Source organism: Phacochoerus africanus, chromosome 1 (assembly GCF_016906955.1).
Source record: "Phacochoerus africanus isolate WHEZ1 chromosome 1, ROS_Pafr_v1, whole genome shotgun sequence".
Lineage (NCBI taxonomy): Eukaryota > Metazoa > Chordata > Mammalia > Artiodactyla > Suidae > Phacochoerus > Phacochoerus africanus.
Window position 1 is genome coordinate 45,535,163 of NC_062544.1, and position 27,483 is coordinate 45,562,645.

Genomic DNA, 27,483 nt, shown 5'->3' on the forward strand with positions numbered 1-27,483 from the left:
TAGGAAAAATAGGAAACCAACTCAGAAGCCAAAATAATTTTTGTAACTTAATAGTTATAATTTATATAGTTTTTACTTTCACTTGATGTGCCCCCTTTTTAGTGCAGTATCCATTCTTTTAGTCTTTGTGCTTGGGCTGGTTTATATTAAGGCAAATTTCTGGGTTCCATCCTCAGAGATTCTGATTCAGTATGTTTACGATAGGGCTTAGGAGTCTGTCTTTGTAATGTAGTCTCAGTGTGGCTCAAGGACAATATCTTGAGACATGGCCTCAAGAGGCTTTTGTAAAAGGATTTTTTTTTCTTGCTACATGTTGTTGCTTTTTCCTGAATTCCATTTTTTAAAAAAAAAATATATAGTAGGAATGTAGTCCAATGAACGGTATTCCAACATATGATAGTCACTATCTGATTTTAGCTGAAATTCTGGTCTTAAAAACTGATTTGGTTCTAATTGTTTAGTTCTTAAATGTTATTTAATAATTCAGCTTCTAATCTATATGACTTTTTGGCCTCAACAGGTGGTAATTAATAACAAACTAGAGCAAAAAATTATTGGAGTGATCAATGAGCATAAAAAGCAAAATAATGACAAGGGAGTGATTTCTGGGAGACTTACTGCCAAAAAATTACAGGTATTATGCAAACTTTTTCTTAAAGTTACTTATTTTTAGTGGAGCATTAAGACAGCTCTATAATATGTGAGATAAAGTTTTCAACTTCCATTGTGATTTCATGTAGATTAGTTCCATCTGCAAGAATAGGGAAGGAGTATTGCACCAAATGCAAGTGGACACATCAACATGGTGATATGAAAACTAAATATCATTCCCAAAATGATGTTGGACTTGCGTCCAACTGACACACCAATTCTGAAAGGTATTTTGCCCCATTTTACAAATGAAGTAATTGAGGCTTGGAAAGATTACACAGGTAATAGCCTAAGGTTGTTAATTACTAAGTGGCAAAATAAGCAGAGTCTGGATTTGAACCCAGTCCTGTCCAGCTCTAAAGATCATGCTTTAGAAAGTGCCTTAAAAAGTTCTGCTTTTATGTATAAAAATATTCATTGATGCACTGCTTGTAACGAAGGAAACATCCTACCTAAGTGGTCAACAGTAGGTAAGTGTACAATTAGATTATGATATATTCACCCAGTGGAATATTATGTAACTATTAAAAGTGATGAACAGTTTGGGAAGATGCTTATGTCATAATGTTAAGTGAAATTTTTTTTTACAAAATCATTGAAAAATGAAAGGAGACATACAACATTGCGAACAGTATCTTTAGATAGTGAGAATATGAGCAGTTTTCTCCTGGTCTTTTTTAATTTCTCTGTGGTTCTCAAATTCTTAATACAGTGAGCACGTTTAACTCTTCTAACTGGGGAAAAAAAGTATTTTTGGACTTAAAATTTGTGTCAGAGTTTCTGGTTTAAAATGAAGGAAAGATATACTTAAAAATGAAAGAGAAAATTGACAGAATGACTTTTTCACATCCCTTTCATAGGATTTATACATGGCTTTACAAGCATTTTCATTCAAGACTAAGGACATTGAAGATGCGATGACTAACACACTCTTACATGGAGGTGATCTTCATTCTGCCTTGGATTGGCTCTGTCTGAACCTTTCAGATGGTAAGCAGTATCATAAACATTTTTCAGTTTATAAAAACCTTTTTGGTATTTATGATATTTATAACAAGATTTTCACTTGAAAATACTTTTCACTGTTATAATTATTTATTTTTAGAGTGTTCCTACTGTTTTATAGTCTTCAGCATATTCTTCTTAGAGGTTGGAGCCTGTGCAAGAAGAAATTTTGTGGGTGTGTGTTGCTTTCAGTTGTTGATGGCCATTTTTCAGTGCACTTAATATAGGAGATTCTCAGAATTTGCCTATTACCTGTCAGGTTGTGACACCTGGTTTTGGTTTAGAAATTAGGGCTTTTCTGGCTTTGGACAAATAATATTTGATTACCACTGTAATCTTTGGCAAGAACCTGGAGTATAGATTGCTTGTATCACTGATTAAGGATAATCCCACATGCTAGACAGGCAACCAAAGAATGGGAAGGGTTAAGATTTTCTTAAGAAAACTTAGGAGTCTAGCAAATTGAGAGTGAAATAAATAGCCAAATAGAAGTGGGTCGGTCATGTTCCCACTGGTTTGATAACAAATGAGGTTGATTATAGGATTTCTATTAGGACATGAGAGATGGGAGAAAATTAGGTTCTCTTTGTCTCAGCAAAGCTTATGAGTATATTTAATAAATACTTGCATGTTTTGTGTGTGAGGTACATATTTATTCATTTCAATTTCTTTTAAGATGCACTTCCTGAAGGATTCAGTCAGGAATTTGAAGAGGAACAACCTAAAAATAGGCCAAAATTCCAGTCTCCTCAAATACCAGCCACTATGTCACCTCCGTTGCAGCCTAAAACCAAAAAACAGCAAGAAGATCGTAAGATTAAGGTAATTTAAGAATTAAATGAAATTTAAAGTTGTATAAAATCAGGAGTTCCCGTTGTAGCACAGTGGTTAACGAATCCGACTAGGAACCATGAGGTTGCCGGTTCGATCCCTGGCCTTGCTCAGTGGGTTAAAGATCTGGCGTTGCCGTGAGCTGTGGTGTAGGTTGCAGGCACGGCTCGGATCCTGTGTTGCTGCGGCTCTGGTGGAAGCCGGCGGCTACAGCTCCGATTAGACCCCTAGCCTGGGAACTCCATATGCCACGAGAGTGGCCCAATAAATGGCAAAAAGACAAAAATAAAATAAAATTAAATTAAAAAATGAGAAATTAATTTGCTTTTTTAAAAAAAAAGTTGTATAAAATCAGAATGAAGCACATGTAACAGTTCATAAGGGTATAAATACTAGATTATAATAACATTTTTTTCTTATTGAACATGACTAATGGGTTTACCAAACTCTTCTATCACTGTCAGTTTCAGTTATCCATTGCTATATAACAAACCACCCAAAAACATAGTGGCTTAAACTAGCAATTTATTTCTTAGGATTTTGCAGTCTGGGCTGGGCTCAGCTAGGCAGTTCTTCTGTTCCATGGGGTGTCTTCTCAGGCTAGAACACCTAAAATGATTTCTTTTCTCACATGGCTAGTGCCTCAGCTGACTAGCTAGGTCTCTCTGCCCACATGACTAGCTTAGGTTTCCTCTCATGTGGTGATTTAGGGTGGTCAGACTTCTTACATGACATCTGGCTTCCAAGAGCGAGTATCTCAAGATGATAAGCCCCAATGTACAAATTTTTATCCAACCCCTGCTTGCTAACGTCCATTGGTTGAAGCAAGTCATGTGGACTATTCAGAATCTATGTGTTGGAGTTCCTGTCGTGGTACAACAGAAATGAATCCAACTAGGAACTATGCAGTTGCAGGTTCGATCCCTGGCCTCACTCAGTGGGTTAAGGATCTGATGTTGCTGTGAGCTGTGGTGTAGGTCACAAATGCAGCTCAGATCATGTGTTGCTGTGGCTGTGGTGCAAGCCTGCAGTTATAGATCCAATTCAACTCCTAGCCTGAAAACCTCCATATGCCATGGGTACGGCCCTAAAAAGCAAAAAAAAAAAATCTGTGTGGAAGGGGAGTACAGAAAGGCACTGAAACCAGAAAGTGTACTTCATTAGGGCATTACTCATAGATACTCTCCATATCGTAAACTATCTATGGACATTGGTGAACCTAGGACCTTTATGCTAAATTAAATAAGCCAGCCATAGAAAGACAAATACTTGAATGATTTCACTTATATGAAGTCTCTAAAATAGTGATATTCATAGAAACAGAGAATAGAATGGAAGTTACCAGGGGCTAAGGCAGGGGAAGAGGGGTAAGTGGGGAAATGTTGCTTAATGGTTGTAAATGTTCACTTATACACAATGAATAAGTTCTAGAGATCTGCTCTGCAACATAGTGCCTGTGGCTAACAGCACAGTGTTGTGTACTTTAAAATATGTTAAGAGGATAGATCTCATGTTAAGTATTCTTAGCACAACTACCTCTCTTCCCCTACCAAAGCACACACACAAAAGAACACAAAAATTTTTGGAGGAGTTGGATATGTTTAGTATTTAGACTGTAGTGATGTTTCATGGGTATATGTGTATGTCCAAACTCATCAAAATGAGTGATATAAAATATAGTCATTACAATAACATGTATATTAAATATGCACAATTTTAATGTATCAGTCATACCTCAAAAAAGCTTAAAAATAAAACAAAAATTTAGAGAAGCATCATCTTCACAAAACCAGTTTTTAAGGAATAACACCAGTTTTTAACAGTTCTCCTTTCATTTTTTTGCCTTTTACAAATTCTTTGGCTTATGTAAATTTAGGCTTATTAAAGTAATGTATTCAATTCACTTGTCCTTCACTGAACAGTGAAGAATATGATTTTTGAGGCTTATGTGTCTACTGTTTCTCAGTCTAAAGAAAGTGTAAAAGCAGTGACACTTGATGATAGTTTTGACACCTTTTTCTGATTTTGGTTTTTCACATATTTGTTTTTTCTTTCTAGCCAAAAGAAGAAAAAGAGTTGGAAGTAAATATGAAAGAATGGATTTTGAGATATGCTGAACAACAAAATGAAGAAGAAAAGAGTGAGACTTCTAAAAGTTTAGAAGAAGAAAAATTTGACCCTGTGAGTAGAAATTTTTTTTTCGACTTTTTTTTTGTCTTTTGAGGGCTGCACCCACGGCATATGGAGGTTCCCAGGCTAGGGGTCTAATCGGAGCTGTTGCCTCTGGCCTATACCACAGCTCATGGCAACGCCAGATCCATAACTCACTGAACAAGGCCAGGGATCCACCCACAACCTCATGGTTCCTAGTCGGATTCTTTTCCACTGCGCCACGACGGGAACTCCAAGCCTGTGAGTAGAAATTTTTTATTGGGCTTCTAGCTTCTTATTCCTAGCTAAATATTTAACATTTTTAAGACTTAAGTTCCCTCCTTTGTAAATTGAGGAAATACCTCTAGGAGTTTATATGAAGATTTAACAAAATAACACTTAGGAAAAAACATGATACAAAATAACTGCTCAACAGATGTTAATTACATTTGTCCCTTGTTTAAAAAGATAATCACCTAAAATTTTTAAATGATTGTTATGTATAAGAAGTATGCTAAATTACTTGGATATTTTAAAAAAATACATTCCTTTATAGAGAAATCCCATTGCCTGGACAGAGAAAACCTAGGTATCATAAGATAAACTAAAAATATAAAGTTAAGTGGAGTTCCTGTCATGGTGCCGTGGAAATGAATCGGACTAGGAACCATGGGGTTGCGGGTTCGATCCCTGGCCTCGTTCAGTGGGTACCCCTAGCCTGAGAACCTCCATATGCCACAGGTGCGGCCCTAAAAAAAATTTTAAAAATTAAAAATAACAAGATAAGGTTAAGTGAAAAATCCAAGTTATAGGAAGAAGATAATACAATACAAATATCTGATAAAAGACCTCTCTGGAATTTATAAAGAAGTTTTAAAAAGAAAACATGCTTTATAAAAATAGATATGTTAATGGCCAATAGACATGTACAAATAAGTTCAGTATCACTAGTCTTAGAAGAAATAAAAATTAACTGCAATGAAATATGACTATATATCTATCAAAATGGCTAAGCTGGAGTTCCCGTTGTGGCGCAACAGAAACAAATCTGTCTAGGAACAATGCGGTTGTGGGTTTGATCCCTGGCCTTGCTCAGTGGGTTAAGGATCCAGCATTGCCGTGAGCTGTGGTGTAGGTCACAGACGTGGCTCAGATCTGGCGTTGATGTAGTTGTGGCAATACCAAATGTTGGGAGGATGTGAAGTAACGGGAACACTCAAACATCGATTTTAAGAGTATAAAATGAAATTGTACAACCACTTTGGAAAAATGGCTTTTTGGAAAGCAGCAACTTTATTTATAACAACCAAACACTTCAGGCAACTCTCAAAAATATTATATAAGAATGAAAGAAGCCAAGCACAAATGAGTATATGCTGAACAATTTCATTATATTAAATTCCAGAAAAGTTATCTTTGCATAATCAATCTTTAACGAGGGAAAGCAGATCAGTGGTTGCTTGAGTCCAGAAATGGACGAAGAAGATCGACTCTAAGACATGACTATTAGACATGATGGGGAAACTTTTGAGGATGATGGCAGTGTTTTATGATTATGATGATTGTTACATGGACGTACACATTTATCAAACACATTCACCTGTACACTTAAAATGGGTGCATTTTATTATAAGTGAATCATACTTTTATAAAGTTGATTTGGAAAGAAAGAAAGGAAGTTTCAGAACAGCATGTGTAGTATAATTAACTCTTTTACGTAAAAGAATATATAAATATATACACACATATATTTGCATTATTATGCATACAAGGAAAACATCTGGAGAGATACACAAAAAGCTATTACTAGTGATTAGGACTGGAGTTGTAGGGTGGGAGGAGACTTCTTTTTTATACTCTCTGTATCCTGTAAGTTTTTTTTAACCATGATTATATTAAAGTGATACAAACAAAAAGAATTTAGGATGGTACATTTCTTACTTTGAGGTTCAGAGAAAGAAGTCTCTTCTGATTGTAGTGTTAAGTCAAGACTTCAAAGAAGAGGGGTGGAACCTGAAGGATGCATGTAGTGTGCATAGGGAACAAAGAATAAGATGGTCCAAATGGGTGAAATAGTGTGAATAAGGATACAGAGGTGGGATTGAGTGAGGGGCCTTTGAGTGTTAAACAATAAACAAGACAAAATGTGTTGGTGGCAGATAGAAATAAACAGGTGAGTTCAACTGAGACCAGAAGATTTTGATGCCTAAAAAATGAATTTGACAACTTTACATCTTGATTGTGAAGAGTTGCTAAAAGCGTGCAGGCAGGTGACCGATAAGAATTTGACATTTTACATCAAATTTAATAATGTTTAAGGTGCAGTTCCCATTGTAGCTCAGTGGGTAAAAAACCTGATTAGTATCCATGAGAATGCAGGTACGACTCCTGGTCTTGCTCAGTGGGTTAAGGATCTAGTGTGGAGGGATGGTGATATCAGTGCCATAGATAGGAAGGATTGAAAGAGTAAGTGTGATCTGGGTGAATTTGAGGAGTTGCTAACTTTCCTGTTACACTGTGTCAATGTTTGCTTCTCCACAAAATGGTCCCAGAATTCAGCTGGTTTTGTTTCCTTAGTTGTCTCTTTTCCCTTTGTCTCAGCAGTTGTGTTTCATAGCAGCACTGCACATACCCTCTTCTCTACCTGGTTCTTTGGTATTTCTCATCTGCTGTTAACCTAAAGTACAAAAACAGTAATTTGAGTTTAGCTGCAAACTCTGTCTACCTTTTCTCAGCTGAGTTAAAGCCTTAAGCTTTATTTTTTTCCTAGAGAACCATTTTTCCCAGAGACTTTTTTTTTTTTTTTTTAATGTCCCTGACTATCTTCCCTAAGCTAGATGTTATGGGAAGGTAACTTTCAGGTAAGAGTATTATATTACTGCATATACAATCCTTTAAATACATATATTTATAAAATGTATAAAAATTTTTCTTTTACAGAAATGAGCTCTTACCTACATTTTAATTCTGTACTTTGCTTTATTTTATTTAATATGTCAAGGAAGTTTTTCCATGTGGATCACCCTCATTCTTTTGCTACCTCACTTTTTTTTCCCAGTGGCTGACTAGTTTGCTCTGTAGAGATGTACCACATTTGATTTCCAGTTTTCCTTTTTAATAACTACTACAGTACACATCTATGTACCTGCAAATCTACATGCATATTTGTACTATTTCTCCATGAAAAATTTGAGTAGATATGTTGAATCAAAGAATAAGATTTTAAAAATCATAGATTTTGATACAATACCTTGACTAGATAAAGTAATCTTTCTCTTTTTATTTCTTTATTATCGTCTTATTTGGAACAACAGAATGAAAGGTACTTGCAACTTGCAGCAAAACTTCTGGATATCAAGGAGCAAGCAGCTACTTTTAAACTAGAAAAAAACAGGCAAGGCCAAAAAGAGGCTCAAGAAAAAATAAGGAAATTTCAAAGAGGTAAACATTTTAAAATTCTTAGATGTATAAATGTCTTTTCTTGTTGGCCTCCTTAGGATGGAGGTTGCCTCTTTTTAAAAAATAGTCAATTAATTAATTTTTTAATGGCTGCACCTGCAGCATATGGAAGTCCCCAAGCTAGGGTTTGAACTGGAGCCGCAGCTGAGGCCTACAATCATAGCCAAGGCAACACCAGATCAGAGCCGCACCTGGGACCTACACTGCACCTTGCGGCAATGCCAGATCCTTAACCCACTGAGCAAGGCCAGGGATTGAACCCACATCCTCACAGAGACAACATCAGGTCCTTAACCTGCTGAGCCACACTAGGAACTCAGGTTGCCTCTTTTTAATATGTCTGCTTTTTCCTAATAGTTATACTTGGGACTTGCAAACTTTTTTTTGCAAAAAGCCAAGCAGTAAATATTGTAGGCTTTGCAATTTGTTAATGATTATTCAACTCTGTCACAGCATAAAAGCAGTCATAAATAATACATAAGCAAATGGTTATGTTCTCATAAAACTGTATTTATGGATGTAGAAATTTCATATAATTTTCACATGTCAAAAATATTTCTTCCTTTTGTCTTTTCAAGCAGGTAAAAAGTCATTCTTCGATTTCAGACCATACGGAAATAGGCAATGAGGCTGAATCTGGCTTGCAAGCCAGTTTGTCAATCTCAGATGTATACCATACTATCTCCATTCAAGAAAGAGAGGTGGATGTAATTCCATGAGTATTTATTTCTAGTGAAGATATTTTTCCAGGCCTTCTACATCTCTTAAATAATTTGTTTTTAAAAATGTTAGGGAGTTCCCATTGTGGCTTAGCACAACATAGTGTCTGTGAGGATGTGAGTTCAATCCCTGGCCTCGTTAAGTGGGTTAAGGATCTGGCATTACCACAGGCTGTGGCGTAAGTTGCAGATATGGCTTGGATCTAGTGCTGCTTTGGCTGTGGCGTAGGCTGGCAGTTGCTGCTCCAATTTGACCCCTAGCCTGGGAACATCCATATGCTTGCAGGTGTGCAAAAAAAAAAAAAAAAAAAAGGAAGGAAGGGAGGAAAATGTTAGTATTTGATATGAAAATAAATTGCCTCTGACTTCTAGGACAAATTCCTAATAGGAAGTGTTGAATAATTATCTACTAGGAAAAAGGAATATTGTGTTGTTTTAAATCAATCTTTGCAAAATAAAAAGGCATAAAAAAATACAAATAAAAATAAAATGAATAAGCATCATTTTTTTTTTTTTGGTAGAAATGGAAACTTTAGAAGACCATCCAGTATTCAATCCAGCTATAAAGATTTCAAATCAACAGAATGAAAGGAAGAAGCCTTCTGTAGCCGTGGAAGGGGAAAGTGCTTTGAACTTCAATTTATTTGAAAAATCTACAGCTGCTACTGAAGAAGAGAAAGGTAAAATGAAGGGAAAGTGTTTAGGGGTGTAATTTGTAAATAGTAAAATAACAAGGAATATATAATTGAGAAATTATGTTTCTTTGTATTCTATTCTAGCACACTATATAAGATAGCAGTAAAGTTACGCTTCCACGTGCTGTCATGGAAAAGTAATAATTATAATAACTTGTATAGCATTTTGTAATTACAAATATCTTGCCTCATCTCCCTCCAGTCCATCCTCCAAACTCCTGCCAGAATTATCCTTCCGTAATACAGATCTAAATTTGAGTTTCCTGTTAAAAACTTTAATCAATAACAAGTTCAAACCCTGTATCATGGCATTGAAGATCCTTTGCGATCTACCTTTCCACCTTATTCTCCCAGCTACATACTACAGCTACATTTTTCTTTAAAACATGTGTTTCATGGCTCCATGACGTTACTTACCCTGTTATCCCCTTCTTGGCCAACTTTTCCCTTGCTTAGAGGCTCGAATCAAAGAGCCCCTCTTCCTTAAACCTCCTCTTGTTCCTGCCATGCCACCAGAATTCCCCAGGAGTGCTTTTCATTTTGCTCCTAAGAAAATTATTTATAGAGCTAGTGTATTTATCAGTCTATGATATAGTCAGTTGAATCCCATGAAAATGTCCATTCTTTTAATTACACATCCTTTGCACAAATATTTTTTTAATTTTTATTGTTTAGAATATCAGGTGCTATACGTACACTTATAAACAAAATAACTTAGTCTTTGCCCTCTTCCATTATATAATCTAGAAAGGAACATAATCTTTAATTGTACACAAACACAATTACAGATTGTAATATGTGCTGTCAAAGAAAGAAAACTGGCTTCTAATAATAGAGATAATAGGAGGGGCCTAATTTGGACTGGGGAAACATTGCTGAGGTCTTGCTTTGAGATCTGAAGGTGAGCAGGAATTAGCCTGGTGTTGAGTTGGTGGAAAGACCCTTCCAAGAAAGGAGACAGTACGTTGGAAGTGTAAAGTGGAAAAGAGCTTAAAGCATCACTATTTAACAAAACACTCCATAATGGAAATATTCTATATTCGCACTGTCCAGTGTGGTAGCTGCTAGCCAAATATGAATACAGTTGACCCTTGAACAATGCAGAGGACAAGGGTGCTGACCCCTGCTCAGTCAAGAATCTGTGTGTAACTTTTGACTTCCCCAAAACTTAAAATAATAGCCTACTGTTCACTGGAAGCCTACTGATAGTCAGTTAACACATATTTTGTGTTATATGTATTATATACTATATTCTTACAATAAAATAGAGAACAGAAAATGTTATTACGAAAATCGTAATGAAGAGAAAATACATTTACGGCACTGGACTGTATCAATTCCATGAGCTTATATCATCTATTTACAAGATGAATCATCTCTCAGTACCTGTATCAACATTGTCTTATGTTGTACAAAATGCTGTAGATGTTGTATGTATTACCAACACTAGACATTAAAAAAAATGAAAAGATAATGTGAAAAAGAAATTCTTACTTGCTTATAAGTATAAATTATTCATGCACTAATAATCAAGAAGCAGCAGTATGATTGTTTTATGGCAGCCACTATACTCAATACAGTTGCTTCACTGTAGCCTAACCTTATACACCAATGAATGAATTGTTATAAAAAATTTTTATGGCATACAGTATCATGGTCATATTCATAATATAATATTGGAATCATTGTTACATTTTTTAAAAAACCACTTACTTGCGATATAGGCTAATATTCAGTTTTCTCCAACTATAAGAGAGAGGCATACTCTTCAGTAATGTAATTCTTTGAAAGCAAAGTTATAAAATAATAAGAAAACTAACACATTTTTAATTTATATTAAATATCACCTAATGCCTATCTAAGGATAGGCTATTCACTTTAATATGTTTCACACATGATGTTCTCACTGTATATTTTTATGTATTTACTGGAAAAAAAATCTGCATATAAGTGGACCTATGTAGTTCAAACCCATGTTGTTCAAGGGACAACTCTATCGAGCACTTGAAATGTGACTAGTACAACTAAGAAACTGAATTTTAATTATTTTAATTTAGCCACATGTGGCTGGTAGCTACCGTATTGGGCCAGGCAGGTTTAGAGCATTTAAGGAATTGACTGATGACCAGTGTGGCTACAGCGTAGTGAGCATGATAAGAGAGCGACAACAAATAGGCAGGGATGGCCCATGACTTTTTAGGCAGTCAGGAAGAATTCAGATTTTATCTTACCCATAACATGAAGCCATTGAAAGTGGTATTAGTGGCAGCTGTGAAGCAGAAATGACATCTGATTAATATCTTTTCAAAAGATTACCTTCCTGTGTGGTAGCCTACCAAATACTGTAATTCAGAGTATTCTAAACAATTCATCAGATGGCTAGTATCATAGATATTTTATAGAAATATATAACTTACTCAGGGAGTTCCCATTGCGGTTCAGTGGGTTAAAGACCTGACGTTGTCTTTGTGAGGATGCGGGTTTATCACTGGCCTTGATCACTGGGTTAAGGATCTGGCACTGCAGCAAGCTGTAGCATAGGTCACACATGTGGCTTGGATCTGGTGTTGCCATGGTTGTGATGTAGGCCAGCAGCTGCTATTCCAGTTCAGACCCTAGCCTGGAAGCTTCCATATGCCACAAGTGCAACCATGAAAAGAAAAAAAATAGTAACATACTCAAGATACTTTTTTTTTTGTCTTTTGTTGTTGTTGTTGTTGCTATTTCTTGGGCCGCTCCCACGGCATATGGAGGTTCCCAGGCTAGGAGTCGAATCAGAGCTGTAGCCGCCAGCCTACACCAGAACCACAGCAACGCGGGATCTGAGCTGCGTCTGCAACCTACCCCACAGCTCACGGCAACGCCGGATCCTTAACCCACTGAGCAAGGGCAGGGACTGAACCCGCAACCTCATGGTTCCTAGTCGGATTCGTTAACCACTGCGCCACGACGGGAACTCCTCAAGATACTTTTTTTAAAAGATTCAGATTTTCACTGATTCAGTCCATCAAGAGGATTTCCTTACATCACTTACAGAAGAGCAGACCTTTCCATCTGTCCTTTCTTAATCTGTTCTGTTTTAAAAGTCTATACCCAAAAGTCAGAGAATTTTAATCCCTCAAGAGAGTGTACATGACTATTTTTTAAAGAACCAATCTTTGTCATTTTAGAGAAAAAGAAAGAACCTCATGATGTAAGAAATTTTGACTATACTGCTCGAAGCTGGACTGGAAAATCTCCCAAACAATTTCTGATCGATTGGGTCAGGAAGAATCTTCCCAAGAGTCCAAATCCTTCCTTTGAAAAAGTTCCAGTAGGTAGATACTGGAAATGTAGGTATGTTTTTGGTGAACTGAGTGAACTTTTAGAAAAATCTACAATGAATGAGAATCTTTTTCTTTCTCATGAGTTAAGTAGACATTTAAGAAGCTAGTTCTACATCTAAGATTGATAGTGCTTATAAATCATTATCTAGTGCCATGTCTTCTGTGGAAATGTTTAAATAATTAATGTAAACTACAGTTCAGTGTTAATGGAATTCTGACCTTTGTTACTTCATTGATTTCATTTTTAAATGTTTTTGGCTTCTTTGTAGGGTAAGGGTAGTCAAGTCTGAAGATGACGTCCTGGCAGTGTGCCCTACAATCTTAACAGAGGATGGCATGCAAGCTCAGCACCTGGGAGCTACTTTAGCTCTTTATCGTTTAGTGAAAGGACAGGTAAGACTTTTTAAATCTAGGTGTTTCAAAAATCACTTGTAATGGGTATATTTTGTCAATGTAAAACTATCTGAATGTGGAAGGTAATATTTAATTATGGCCCTTGGTGCCAATTTTCTTTCTACTGAATGCTTCTGATTGATCCTTGTTTCAGCCTATTTATAATTTTGACTTCCTCTCATTCCTAAACATTCTTCAGTTGTTCTCTCATTAGACCTGAGGCTCTGAACCACTTGATCTCACTTTGCAAGCTGTACTGATTTACAGATTAAAAAGTAGTTGTGCTAGAGTGGTTGAATTAATGAGAATTTTTAAACATTTGTTTTCCTTTAATGTTATATTCTCTCAACTTTAAAAAATTAGACAGTGGTTTCAGTTTTCAGTCTTAGACAGCAAGCTTCCAGTTTAAAGAAAGATGAAAATAAAGTACTACTAAAGAAAGCACTTTTAGGAGAACACAATGCTCTTTTTACGGGGGAGGTGGGTATTGTCAACATTTCCTTTTTATAATAAATGTGTACATCTTTCTTCGTGGGGAAATAGAACCACTGAAAATTTAGACAACTGTGGAACTCCAAACAATAGTACTTTTCCCTTTTCTTTCAGTAAAAGTTCTTAACATCTGTAATGCCCTCATTTTGTATTTTTATTTTATTTATTGTCTTTTAGGACCATACCGTGGCATATAGAAGTTCCCAGGCTAGGAGTCAAATAGCCACAGCAATGCCCAGAAACAAGCCGCATCTGTGACCTACACCACAGCTCATGGCAACACTGGATCCTTAACCCACTGAGCAGGGCCAGGGATCAAACCCATGTCTTCATGGATACTAGTTGGGTCCTTTACCGCTAATCCACAATGGAAACTCATATTTCCCTCACTTTGTAAAATAATGCATCATAAGCTAAGTTTAATTGATGAAAATGACTACCAATGTTATAGAAATAATTGTAGGCTGTTTTATAACACAGAATTAAGATAACAGATTCCATCCAATATAGTTCATTTAAAATACTTTGATCTGTAATATTACAGAATACTGCCAGAATCTCAGTGAGAACTTTTTTTTAGAAATTCTTTATGGATCATCTACATAACCACTGTAGGAATGAATAATAAACATGTATTTAGTAGTTTAATGTGTTCCAGGAATAGGCACTTTACATGATTAAAGTTTACCTCAGAGTATGCCTATAAAGGTTGAACTATTAGCCCCATTTTACAAATGTAGAAACTGAGACACAGAGAGGTTAAGTTACTTGCCCAAGATCACACAGCTAGTATGTCTAAAAGCCTAACTATGATATGCTATTTATAAATTTGTATTATATGTATGTATATCTTAAAGTAATAATTTACTAGTTTTAAGAGACATTTTAAGAGGAAGAGAGCTAAGTTCTAACCTATTGAATTTTGGTTTCCAGTAGTTAGTAAAAATGACATACTGCTGTTGTTTTCTTTTATAGTCAGTTCATCAGTTACTTCCTCCCACATACCGAGATGTTTGGCTGGAGTGGAGTGATGCAGAAAAGAAAAAGGAAGAATTAAATAAAATGGAAACCAATAAACCACGTGATCTTTTTATTGCCAAACTTCTGAATAAATTGAAACAGCAGCAGCAACAACAACAGCATTCAGAAATAAGAAAGAAAACTCTGAAGATCCTGAGGAATCTTGGGAAAATTTAGTGTCCGATGAGGATTTTTCTGCTCTGTCCTTGGAATCAGAAAAAGCAGAAGATTTGGAACCTGTTAGAAACCTCTTTAGAAAGTTGCAAAGCACACCTAAGTATCAGAGACTTCTAAAGGAAAGGCAACAGTTGCCTGTGTTCAAACATAGGAATTCAATTGTTGAAACTCTTAAAAGGCACCGGGTTGTAGTTGTGGCAGGTGAAACAGGGAGTGGTAAAAGCACTCAAGTGCCACACTTTCTTTTGGAAGATTTACTTCTAAATGAGTGGGGCACAAGTAAATGTAACATTGTCTGTACCCAGCCCCGGAGAATCTCAGCAGTAAGTTTAGCCACAAGAGTGTGTGACGAATTGGGCTGTGAAAATGGACCTGGAGGAAAGGTAAGATACTGTTCAACTCTTCCTCAGTGAATGGTGACATCATTCACCCATAATCTTGGGATCCAAATGGAACTGTACCATTTATGGAGTTCTGACTGATACTAATTGTTCAGTATCACATTTTAGGGCACTTTTCATGTCTATTTTGATAAATAGAATGGTATGCCACTCTCCTTAATATGAAAATGATTGTCAGTAACTCACTAAAATTCTCATAAAAAAGGACAAATATACTCACTTTAATGATTGCGTATTCAAATATATTACATTCTAAATTGATCCAAGAGTATAAACACATACAAATATAACTAATATATCTCAAGTATTTGGAAATCTTTTCTATAGAATGTATATTCTTGAATGATTTTCATTAGCTCAATGAACAAAAGGAAAAAACAATATAGAAGAAAATATCAGACTATTTTCAAATCCAGTATATTAAAAGAATAGAAAAGTACTTAAATATCTGTTGTCATGCATTTTGCCATGAAAATATTAATTTTGGAGTTCCTGTCGTGGCGCAGTGGTTAACGAATCTGACTAGGAACTATGAGGTTGCGGGTTCAGTCCCTGCCCTTGCTCGGTGGATTAACGGTCCGGCGTTGCCGTGAGCTGTGGTGTAGGTTGCAGACGCAGCTCGGATCCCGCGTTGCTGTGGCTCTGGCATAGGCAGGTGGCTACAGCTCCGATTAGACCCTCAGCCTGGGAACCTCCATATGCCGTGGAAGCGGCCCAAGAAATAGCAAAAAAAAGACAAAAAAATAATAATTTGGCCACAAAACTGGCCAAACCTTAACCAGAGTGACTGCAAAGTATAGGAACTGATAAAATTAGAACCAAATATAATTCCATATTAATTCCAAGTTCATGTAACTCAGTTTAATTATACTTTGAATTGTTCTTTTTAGATATGGTTCTTAAAACTTTTCTCTAAGCTAGTACCCTTCAGTAAAAAAAATTTTATTTGGCAATTTGTCTGAGGTTCTCTCATGAAATGTAGAAGGAAAAAGAACACAATTTCTGCCTTACAAGGAATTTACATTAAGGGGATGGCAGACATGTTTACAAATAAAACAAATGACTACAGAAGTAAGAAATAAAATGTAATAGGGGAGTTCTTGTTGTGGCTTAGTGGGTTAAGAACCTGACTAGTATCCATGAGGATGCAGGTTCGATCCCTGGCCTTACTCAGTGGGTTAAGGATTCAGCATTGTTGCAAGCAGTGTAGTTCGCAGATATGGCTCAGATCCTGTGTTGCTGTGGTTGTGGTGTAGGCCAGCAGCTCCAGCTCCAGTTCAGCCCCTAGCCTGGGAACTTCTATATGCTGCAAGTGTGGCCCTAAAAAATAAATAAATAAATAAATAAAATGGAAATAGAAGTGACTTCAAGACTCCCATCAGGCACCATTGGTTTTTAATAGTTGCAGCTTTTATGAGATCTTGATAGAAAAGTAGACCAAGTTGTAGGAGCTGCTCTAAAATTCTGTTCCTGTATACCTCAATACTTTGCTCCAAGATAATTTAATAGGAAATTGATTAAACCTATTATTTTCATAATCATGTTAGTGGCACTCTGCAGGTGAACAGATTTTATTTCAACACACTGAAAAGAAAACAGGTTTTTCTTCTTGTTTAAAATAGCCAAAACAGGAGTTCCCATCGTGGCACAGCAGAAATGAATCCAGCTAGGAACCATGAGGTTTCAGGTTCGATCTCTGGCCTCGCTTGGTGGGTTAAGGATCCGGCTTTGCTGTGAGCTGTGGGGTAGGTTGCAGATGCGGCTCAAATCTGGCATTGCTGTGGCTCTGGTGTTGCTGTGGCTCTGGTGTACACCAGCAGCTACAGCTCCAATTAGACCCCTAGCCTGGGAACCTCCATATGCCATGGGTGGGGCCCTCAAAAGACAAAAAAATAAAATAGCCAGAACAAATTTTATAGTTTTATATAATTAAAGACTGTGGTAAAGTAATAAACTGCACTAAATACATCTGCTTAGACTGCTCCATACAGCAGCAGGATCAGCACCTGTGCTTTGCCTTTTGGGGGGGGGGGGTGCGTACCCACAGCATATGTAAGTTCCTAGGCCAGAGACAGAACCCACACCAAGAGCAGTTGCTCCAGTCACTGCAGTGACAGTGCTGAATCCTTAACCTGCTGTGTCACAAGAGAACTCTGTGCTTCATTTTTAAAAACTTGTTTCCAAGATTGCATGTGAGAATCTAATCTTGGCCTTATGTTTCTTCTTTAGAATTCTTTGTGTGGATATCAGATCCGGATGGAGTCTCGAGCTAGTGAATCTACCAGGTTACTCTATTGTACAACAGGGGTTTTGCTAAGGAAACTTCAAGAAGATGGTCTTCTAACTAATGTGTCTCATGTTATTGTAGATGAGGTGAGTAAATTCTATAGTCATGTTCAGAAAAAAAATTCTAAACATTTTTGTATTAAAAAGATGGTACTTCTTAAGTTCCTTTGCAGCTCAGCAGGTTAAGGCTCTAGCGTTGTCACTGCAGTGGTTCGGGTCACTGCTATGGCATGGGTTTGATCCCTGGCCTGGGAACTTCCACATGCCACAATCATGGCCAGTAGAAAGAAAGAAAAGAAGAAAGGAAGGAAGAAAGAAAGAAGTTATTTCTAAGACTAGCTAACATTTTCTTCATGCTTATTAAATGCCAGCCACTTTACATATAATAATTATATAATTTCCTCTACTTATATTAGTATAAGTAGATATTATATATTACTATATAATATATATTATAAATATAATAGTAGATATATCTACTTATGTTATTATAACTTATTTCCTCTAACAAATCATGTTATTTCATTTATTTAAAAATATATATATATAAAATTTGCTAGATGCTAGATGCTATTCCAAGGACTTCATATATACAACTTCTTTTAATCCTTCCAGCAGCCCAATGAAGTAGACATTAGCCCTGTTTTACAGTTGAGGAAACTGAGGCACACAGATGTTAAATAGCTTGCTCAAATTCACACAGCCAGTAAATTCTGCAACTAGGGATTCAAATTCAGGCAATGCAGCTGCAGCCACCTCTTAGCAGTCTGCTTCCTTTCGGCTACGTTAGAGGGTTTTCTCTAATTCATACAGAAAACAAAGAATCCTCAACAATACGTCATCTTCTCTATACATATACCTCTACTTAAATCAGACTTGAATGCACACTTATATATTACCATTTCTGTTGTTCAAAAAGAATTTTATTTTCCCTAATGTAGTTTTTATGCATGTCTGTTAATGTACCAAGTTCAGAAAGCATTAGTGAAAGTACAGTCATCCTTTGATTTTTAATTAATAGACTACATGTAAATTATTAGATTATGTTCCTCCTTTAGTTAGTATTAGAAGCATAGATACAAAAAAGGAAAGTAAAAATTATCTATAGTTTCCTGACCCAGGAAAAAATTAATGTTGACATTCATGTATTTATATATGTATGTTTAGTATGTATATATATTTATTTTACAATTCACATCATCAGTGTACAAAAACATTTTCAAAAGCTTTATGGAAGTATATAATTTGGATGGTCCATAATTTAATCATTTTCCTGTTGTTGGACAAGTTTAGGTTAAGATATTTTTAAATACAATGTTTTGGCAATAGATAAATGATAGCAATTCATTTTTATCTAAATAATCTTTATTCCTGGGGAGTTCCCATTGTGACTCAGTGGTTCACGAATCCGACTAGGAACCATGAGGTTGCGGGTTCGATCCCTGGCCTCACTCAGTGGGTTAAGGATCTAGCATTGCCGTGAGCTGTGGTGTAGGTCGCTCGCAGACGCAGCTCGGATCCCACGTTGCTGTGGCTCTGGCGTAGGCCAGCAGCTACAGCTCTGATTAGACCCCTAGCCTGGGAACTTCCGTATGCCGCAGGTGCGGCCCTAGAAAAGGCAAAAAGGAGAAAAGGTTGTACTATTATCACAAAGAAAGAGGATGTATGGCTGCTTAATTGAGCAGGCCCCTGGGTAACTGCTCCTGGCTGTGATTTGCAGAATGAGATATCATAGTAGTAGCTGTGCATGGCCAAGACCTAGATTTTATCTATATCATCAAGAATCAACTTAAGTCAAAAATACTAATTTATCCTATTTATAATGAGAAATTTTTATTGCTAGATAAGATGAAATATTTGTATCAGCTAGTAAGTTTTCTTGGAGCCCCGAATTATTAGAAAATTGGTTGGTAAATATAAAGCAGAATGAACTCTAGTTTAAAATCAGACCAATTTCAGGGAGCTGCTCTTTGATGGTTTAGTATTAGCAGTCAGTAGACGTGATTTACCAATTTGTGCTTCAGTTTAACACTCTGAACCTCTTGTGGAACAGTACAGTAAGAGTAAAAAAAAAGCCCAGTGAAATTCATCATCATGTTAAATCTAACAATATAAGCATATGCAGTATCAGAGTTCATTATATTATTTAGGACCTTCTTTATGAAGATGCTCAGTATAATTCTTCTAGCTTTCTTATTAGGAATGGTTGTGTGATTTGTCTTAGTTTATGGTCAGAGTGTGAGTTATGTGGCTTTTCCTCTGGCTGCTGCTATTTTACTTTTTGCCCACCTCTCCCAAGTGTACTTAATAAAGTATACATTTTTTATTAGCTCTATTTTATGTTTTTATCTTCCTTTTTATTTTTTTTAAATCAGTATTTGTATAAATTACCATCTATTTGAGGAGGTTCTCCAGAACTGTTTTCTCCATTGAGAAGTTTCTTTCTTGAGTTTCAAATATAAATATCCTCTCAAACCACCAAAGTAAAAACATCCAAGGTTGTTCTTTCTTTCTCCCATCTCTCCTAAATCCAATCGCCTAGATTTGTTGATTTTACTTTTCTCTGTATTCACTGATACTGGCCTTGTATAGGCTACCAATATCTTTTTCATTACCACAAAAGCCTCTAATCTTTCTGCTTTCTGTTTTGTTCTCCTCTACTACATTGTTCACATTATAGCTGGAGTTACCTTTTTTAAAACAAAATTAGGCCACATGATTTCTCTGCTCTAAAATGTCTTACTACCCTGGCTTATTAGGATAGTCTCAGCTCCTTAACATGTTTTACAAGACTTTACATGCAGATTACCGAGTACTTCACCAGCTGTCTCGTGCCCATTCCTCAACCCATGCTCAAGGCATCTTTTTGTTTCTCCATTTCCTTCAATCAAATGTATTACGAGCCTTAGAGTTCCTACTGTGGTGTCATGGGTTAAAAATGCCACTGCAGTGGCTCAGGTCACTGCAGAGGTGTGGGTTTAATCCCCAGCTCAGTGAGTTAAAGGACCTACATTGCTGCAGGTGTGGCTCATATTCATTCACTGGCCTGGGAACTTCCATATGTAGTGGGTGAGGCCCTAAAATTTTTTTTTAAATGCAATCCCCCTCTCCACCATGATTTTGCATAAGTTGTATCCCATGACCACTTTTCATACCTTTATCATACTGTTCCTTCCTCCTCCTTTTTTTCAAACTCCTATTTCAGTTCTCTGCATAGATGGCAAATCTCTTTTACTAGCCTTCCTGACCACCTGAACTGGCTACCTCTCATATGCAATTTCAAACCACCCTCTACAGTATCCTCTTAGGAGGCTGTAAACTCTGAAATGAAAAGACTGCCTTTGGTCATTTTTTAGTCCCCAGCATCTAGCACAATGCTAAGTACTGTTTATTGGGCTCTTAAGGGCTTTGCATGATCTCATTTGATAGTCAGCCACTCTATGAAGTTTGTATTATTTATCTTCTTGTTTTATAGAAGAAGAAATAGACCCAGAGATTTTTTTTTTTTTTTTTAGGGCTGCACCCACAGCATATGGAGGTTCCCAGGTGAGGGGTCGAATAGGAGGTGCAGCCACTAGTCTACGCCACAGCCACAGCAACATGGGATCTGAGCCCGAGCTGAGTCTGTGACCTACACCACAGTTCACAGAGACGCTGGATCCTTAACCCACTGAGCGAGGCCAGGGATTGAACCTGCCTCCTCATGGATACTAGTGATGTTCTTTTCCACTGAGCCATGATGGGAACTCCTGACTCAAAGATATTTAAATAACTTTCTTAAAGTTATATTTTAAGTGTCCAAACCTGGAGGAATTGAACCTAAGCAATTAATTCCAGAACCTGAACATCAGTCACTATTGCCTCCCTTCCAAGCAAATGATCAAACTTGTTTTAATTTTTGTTATCATGATGTATTCTTTTATATGCTTCCTTAAATCTTATAAAATAAAATGGGATAGAAATGAATCCCAGTGTAAGAAGTTGGAATACAGACATCCAGCAGATAATAAGTTCAGACCATGTGCCATGTTTTAATACTCTATAGCAGGTTTATAGTGCTCTTCCCTAAAATGCATCTATTGGAAGGGCATAAGAGCCTTTTTCTTAGAAACTTTTTTTAGAGAACCTGTCAGATTCCTACTAATTAAATTCCCCTTTTTCTACATAGTGGATAAACCATCTCTCTTGTTGCAGTTTTATAATCTGGGCTTTAAGAGTTATACTGGCTTCTACATGAAATTTGAGAGATACCCTAATCTTATCTGCTAACATTTTACAAACCATCTCCTAAGGTCAAGTCCTACTATCACAGCTAATCTTATTCACTAAATGCTGCTTTTTACCAACTTTAATTTTAGAGGGTAACTTCATTTTCAGTTCTGAATATATACCTTATTTGAAACACAGGACTTCTCTCTCCTTCCACATGTACTGACTATACGTAAATATTAATTAACTTATAGTAGCTTTCAGCATCTGATTGTTTTAGCCTCTTACTAGCCTTATATATGATTTTTTTAATTCTCTTTATACTAGGTTCATGAAAGAAGTGTCCAGTCAGACTTCCTGCTAATTATCTTGAAAGAAATTTTACAGAAACGCTCTGATCTACACTTGATACTAATGAGTGCCACTGTAGATAGTGAAAAGTTTTCTACCTATTTCACACACTGCCCTATTCTGAGAATTTCAGGAAGAAGTTATCCTGTTGAGGTAAGTCTTCTTTATAATGCATATATAAACAGAAACTGCATTCCCAACAGCAGGTGTCCCCAGAAGATAGATATGCCCTTATAGTCTGAGTCTAGAACTATTCCAAGTCAGGAGAGAACCTGGAGATGGCCTTGGGAATCAGATGGCTGGTGCTGCCCTGAGGGAGGGTGGGCAGGAAGAAGGATTCTACTGAAAAACTTAACCTCAGAGGTACATAGCATAAAACACAGTTCCAAAATAACTATTCAAAAAATAATATTAATTTTTTTAAAAAAGAAACGCATTTCCACAGCAAAACCATTACATCCAAATTGGGGGTAGTAGCTGCCTAGCAATAAGGACCTCCCCTTTCACCCACCCCTCAATGGCTTGTCTTTGAAGCTTCTTTCTATTCTTAATGTTTGCCCTATTGGTTCAACTGATAAGGACTGCTCTTTTAATTGGTTTTCACATGTAAAAACTGTACACTATAATGTACTTTGTCCTGAGACTTCTAGGGACAGATCCATCTATATCAGCCAAATTCTTTATTCCCAAATAATACAAAAAAAAAAAAAGTTTTTTCCTAATATTCTAAATCAGTATTTGGTGATATTCAAAGAGTAACAATCCTTTGTTCTTAAAATACTTACTGAAGTCAATTTGACTCACCGTTTATATGCCTTTTTCTGTGCAGGTTTTTCATCTCGAAGATATAATAGAAGAAACAGGCTTTGTACTTGAGAAAGATTCCGAATATTGTCAGAAATTTCTGGAGGAAGAAGAAGAAATAACTATTAATGTTACAAGCAAAGCAGGGGGAATAAAAAAGTATCAGGTAAAAAGAAAACATCTTGAAAGACATGATATCCAAGACACAAACTGCCCTTACAGTTTTAAAATCATACAGCTGGCATAGTGCATTCAAATATAATTTTGTGGAAGAAGAATAGATGTGAATATGAGCCAGTTGTAAAGATAATTTGTTTAATCTTTGTTTCATAGGTTCTAGTCTTTGGTTTATTATACTTTGTCTTCTTACACTGTTCTGGGCCATATAAATGCACATAAAAAAAAAAAATCCAGGACTTCATAAGTAAAAAAACAACTTTTATTGTTTAATAGCAATGATCAATTGAGGAGTACATTTTGTAATGATTTTCTTGACTTTGTCTTAACACCTTAGGTAGTCAGGATGGAACACACCCGAAATCTAGATCCTTGCCTTAGCAGCCTCTGTCCTGGCATGAGCCAATCTTAACTCTATAATGAAGCTACCCATGGCAAGACAGTTCTTCATACAGAGTTAGTTTGAAAGACATATTTTCAGAAATATCACAAAAGCTATGTTATCTTGCATTTTAGCCAGTGGTACTATATAAAGTATTTTCATTATATCCACAACATTTCATGCATCTGATAGAAGCATAAAGTTATTTTATCTTTTAATTAGACAGATAAACCAAGAAAGCAGAAACTAAAATCTTTTCCTAAAATTGCAGGTAGAAAAAAGACTTCAAAAAATTAAAGATAGTATTTCAAAAGAAATGATTGGCTCTCAGCAACCAAAGTAGAACCTAGAAGGAATGAGACAGGTGTAAACTACTTATTAAAGTTACTATGAGCTCTCTTGGCCTGGCTACTTTTTTCAGTTACCACAGAACAATGATCTGATTTTCTTCATTCCTTCTTTAATTTAGTATTTACATGCTAAGATAAAAAGTTTGTATACTTAAGGAGACTGGATGAAATTAATAGGAGATGAGATTTTCTAATACATTAATACTGATAAAACAGTATTTTAACAAAATAACATATTTTAACAAAATAATGGTGACTGAGAAAAACTCAGATTTGAATGGAGATATTTTTTCCTTGTCTTATAAAAATACTTAATATTTTTGTTCAGCTTTTTCTGATTATTTTTCTGTTAGGAATACATTCCTGTTCAGACTGGAACAAGTGCTGATTTAAATCCATTTTACCAAAAGTATAGCAACCGCACTCAGCATGCTATTCTCTACATGAATTCCCATAAAATCAACCTGGATCTCATTTTGGAACTTCTTACATATTTAGGTATGTATCTTTCTAATGTGTCTCCATTTGTTTTGATAAAACTTTTCTACTAATTGGAAATATTTTATTATCTTATATGCAGTTTCATTATTTTTGAATATTATATCTTTTTAAAAATTACAGACAGAAGTCCCCAGTTCAAAAATGTTGAAGGAGCAGTACTGATCTTTTTACCAGGCCTTGCTCATATTCAACAGTTATATGATCTCTTATCAACTGACAGAAGATTTTCTCAGAACGGTAAATCTTCATTATATTCATAATAGTTTTAAAAGAGAAAAATATTTCATATGTTGAAACTCTTGATCAAAGCTTTCAGAGTCTTTTCACCTTTAGTTAAAATTGTCCATGATGAAGCAAGTTTTTTTTTTTAACCATTTCTATTACAGTATTTTATCTACTAAAATTTTTAGATACTATTTCTACATTTGTTTCATTTTCTTAATGTGATTAAGCAGAGGGAATCCTGTGGTTAAGAATAAGACAGTGGCTCCCCTCCCCAACCCACTGGATGGTGCAAAACCCCAACTGCATTGCAGTTTTCCATCCACACATACTGAATTGGCTCTTAACTCTGTTTTGATACAGCTTAATTACTGCTGCTACAGTTATCACTTCAACATCAGAGTATATTTTAAAAATTCTTTAAACCCTACATTCCCTAAGATTCAGTCATATTAAATTTTCTTCTCTTTGATGAGTATATTTGGGGTTTCACTGTACCATTCCCAGAACTTTTGTGTGTGTTTAAAATTTTTCATAATAAATTAGTTACTTCCTATTTGCAAATAAATTTTGTTATTCTTTGCAGTGTCTTCTAAAGAGAAACTCTTGCTAAGAACTATGATTTTAACTTTCAGATATAAAGTGATAGCTCTGCATTCTATACTTTCAACTCAAGATCAAGCTGCAGCATTCACACTTCCTCCTCAAGGAGTCAGGAAGGTAAAATTTAGTACTGCAAATTTATATGTGATCCAGCTGAGAATATTTCATGAAAGTGTGATGACTTATCATCAAAGACAGTAATTAAGTACCTTATAGTTCATGGCAGACTCCAGATGCTTTGCAGCTTAATATATCAAATATTAAAATTCAACTTATATTAGGTGTTTATATTATATAGTATTAAAATATTAAAGAATTTAGGGGACTGGTAATTTAAAAATAGGGCATGGATATTGCTAATGAAAATAAAAATCACTGTGTTTTCTCCAAGAAGATATCACAAAGGATATTGGAGGTCAGGAGCTATTTGAATCCTGGGAGGATTCTTTTTTGTTCTCTAGGCTATTCCTCCCTGATTATTTTTATAATACATAGAACATTAGGTTAGAACACTCAATATTTTTGTTGCCTCTCCTGTTCAAGATTTTGAATGAAGATGCTTGGCAAAGAGAGTTTCTCAGATTTTGACCCTCTCTTACATTTTGGGGGAGGGGAGGCGGTATAAGTACTATGTGGAAACTGAGGAACACAGGGCTCGCAGCAGGAGCCTGGACTGTATTGCAGGAGGCTTAGGTTCTTGTTCCTGAGCTGACACCAGGTCTATGGCCTTTGGCAATCCACTCAGCCTCATTTTCTCATCTTTAAAGAGTTGGATTAAACTGATGGTTTTCTATCTGTGCTGAGAAAACTGCAGTGGTTCAGAGGCTGTGCTCTGATCTGTAACATTTGGGCTTCCCTGTAAAATTCTGTCTGAAGAAAAGAGTTCCACCTCTTTAAAAAAAACTTGATCACTTAGGTCCCATCTAAGCGTTAATAATCTGGGTTCTATTTCCTAGCATAAATGAATAAGAAAAGCAAGCATTCACTATATTGAAATACAGGGTTGAGATGGAGTGAATTGAATTTGACCTAGAATTTCCTAAATGTTTTACCTCCAAAGACTCAATAGAGGAAAAAGAGAAAAGAAAAGTGTGCAAGATTGCACTATTCAGCTATCACCATTAAGAATTTTAGAGCTATAAAGGGACTTAAGAAGTCATCTATTTCTACCTCCTAATTTACAGTCAGGTAACTGAAGGCCAGAAAGGTAAAATGATTTACCCAAGTCACAAGGCTAATAAGTAGCAGAGATGGGGCAGCAACCCACCAAGTCTTCTACTAAAGAACTATTGCTATTTTTTTCCTAATAATTGTGAAGTGTTCTGCTAAGCAGTCTCCATCCTCTAACCCAATTTCCCATTCTACATATGCTATTTTTAAGATCACTGACTCGAATTTGGGGAATGGTTTTTTGGTTGGAATAAAAATCTGTAACTTTAGTGATAAAACTAATTGGAGCAAATTAAAATTACACAGTAACAGCAGTTAGATTGTGAATTTTTATAAATAAAATTGAAATTCGGTTTTCAAAATTCATTGGCTAAAACTGTCTAAAATTTAGATGATGGCACATTGCTGAAAGTTGTTACCTAATATTTTGGCTTTTTATTTTCAGATTGTTTTAGCAACAAATATTGCAGAGACAGGTATCACTATTCCAGATGTTGTATTTGTAATTGATACTGGAAGAACGAAAGAAAATAAGTAAGTTTGAATTTCCCAAATCATTTTTAAAACCAAAAAGGGTTTGGGTCTCTCGAATTCTTAGGAAAAATCACAGAATCATATTGGGAAAATCCCAAAGGTCCTAAATTCTACCCCGAACAAAGTCTCAGAGAAACTGTAGAAAACTTTAAATGTCTGAGAGTAGATGTCAAAATTCATGTCATCAGTTTTCCCATAAATAATGTCAATGTAGGAGTTCCCACCATGGCTCAGTGGCTTAAGAACCCAGCTAATATCCATGAAAAATGCAGGTTCAAACTCTGCCCTCACTCAGTGGATTAAGGATCTGGCATTGTCATGAGCTTTGGCATAGGTTGCAGCCACAGCTTGGATCCCACAATGCTGTGGCTGTTGTGTAGGCTGGCAGCTGCAGCTCCGATTCCATCCCTAGGCCCAAGAATTTCCATATGCTACAGGTGCAGCCCTAAAAAGGAAAAAAAAAAGTCAATGTACTGTTACTTTTAGAAAAGTACTGAGAAAATGTTCAGAACATAAATTTTTGTAAATTAGTTTGTAAAATAAATTGTTTGACAGGAAGCAGTATTTGTGGGAT

At 36.0% G+C, this 27,483-nt stretch overlaps 1 protein-coding gene across 1 annotated transcript in view; it reads left to right on the forward strand.

Annotated features, from left to right (window-relative positions):
• DHX29 (DExH-box helicase 29) overlaps window positions 1-27,483 on the forward strand; it is a 52,137-nt gene that overhangs the window by 9,245 nt on the left and 15,409 nt on the right. Inside the window, 17 exon segments of the mRNA XM_047759849.1 lie at window positions 521-634; window positions 1,512-1,641; window positions 2,333-2,478; window positions 4,546-4,668; window positions 7,953-8,079; window positions 9,338-9,496; window positions 12,682-12,847; window positions 13,107-13,230; window positions 14,698-14,866; window positions 14,869-15,302; window positions 17,550-17,693; window positions 22,143-22,319; window positions 22,996-23,136; window positions 24,233-24,377; window positions 24,501-24,617; window positions 25,189-25,322; window positions 26,821-26,909. Coding sequence (XP_047615805.1) covers window positions 521-634; window positions 1,512-1,641; window positions 2,333-2,478; window positions 4,546-4,668; window positions 7,953-8,079; window positions 9,338-9,496; window positions 12,682-12,847; window positions 13,107-13,230; window positions 14,698-14,866; window positions 14,869-15,302; window positions 17,550-17,693; window positions 22,143-22,319; window positions 22,996-23,136; window positions 24,233-24,377; window positions 24,501-24,617; window positions 25,189-25,322; window positions 26,821-26,909 — 2,639 coding nt within the window.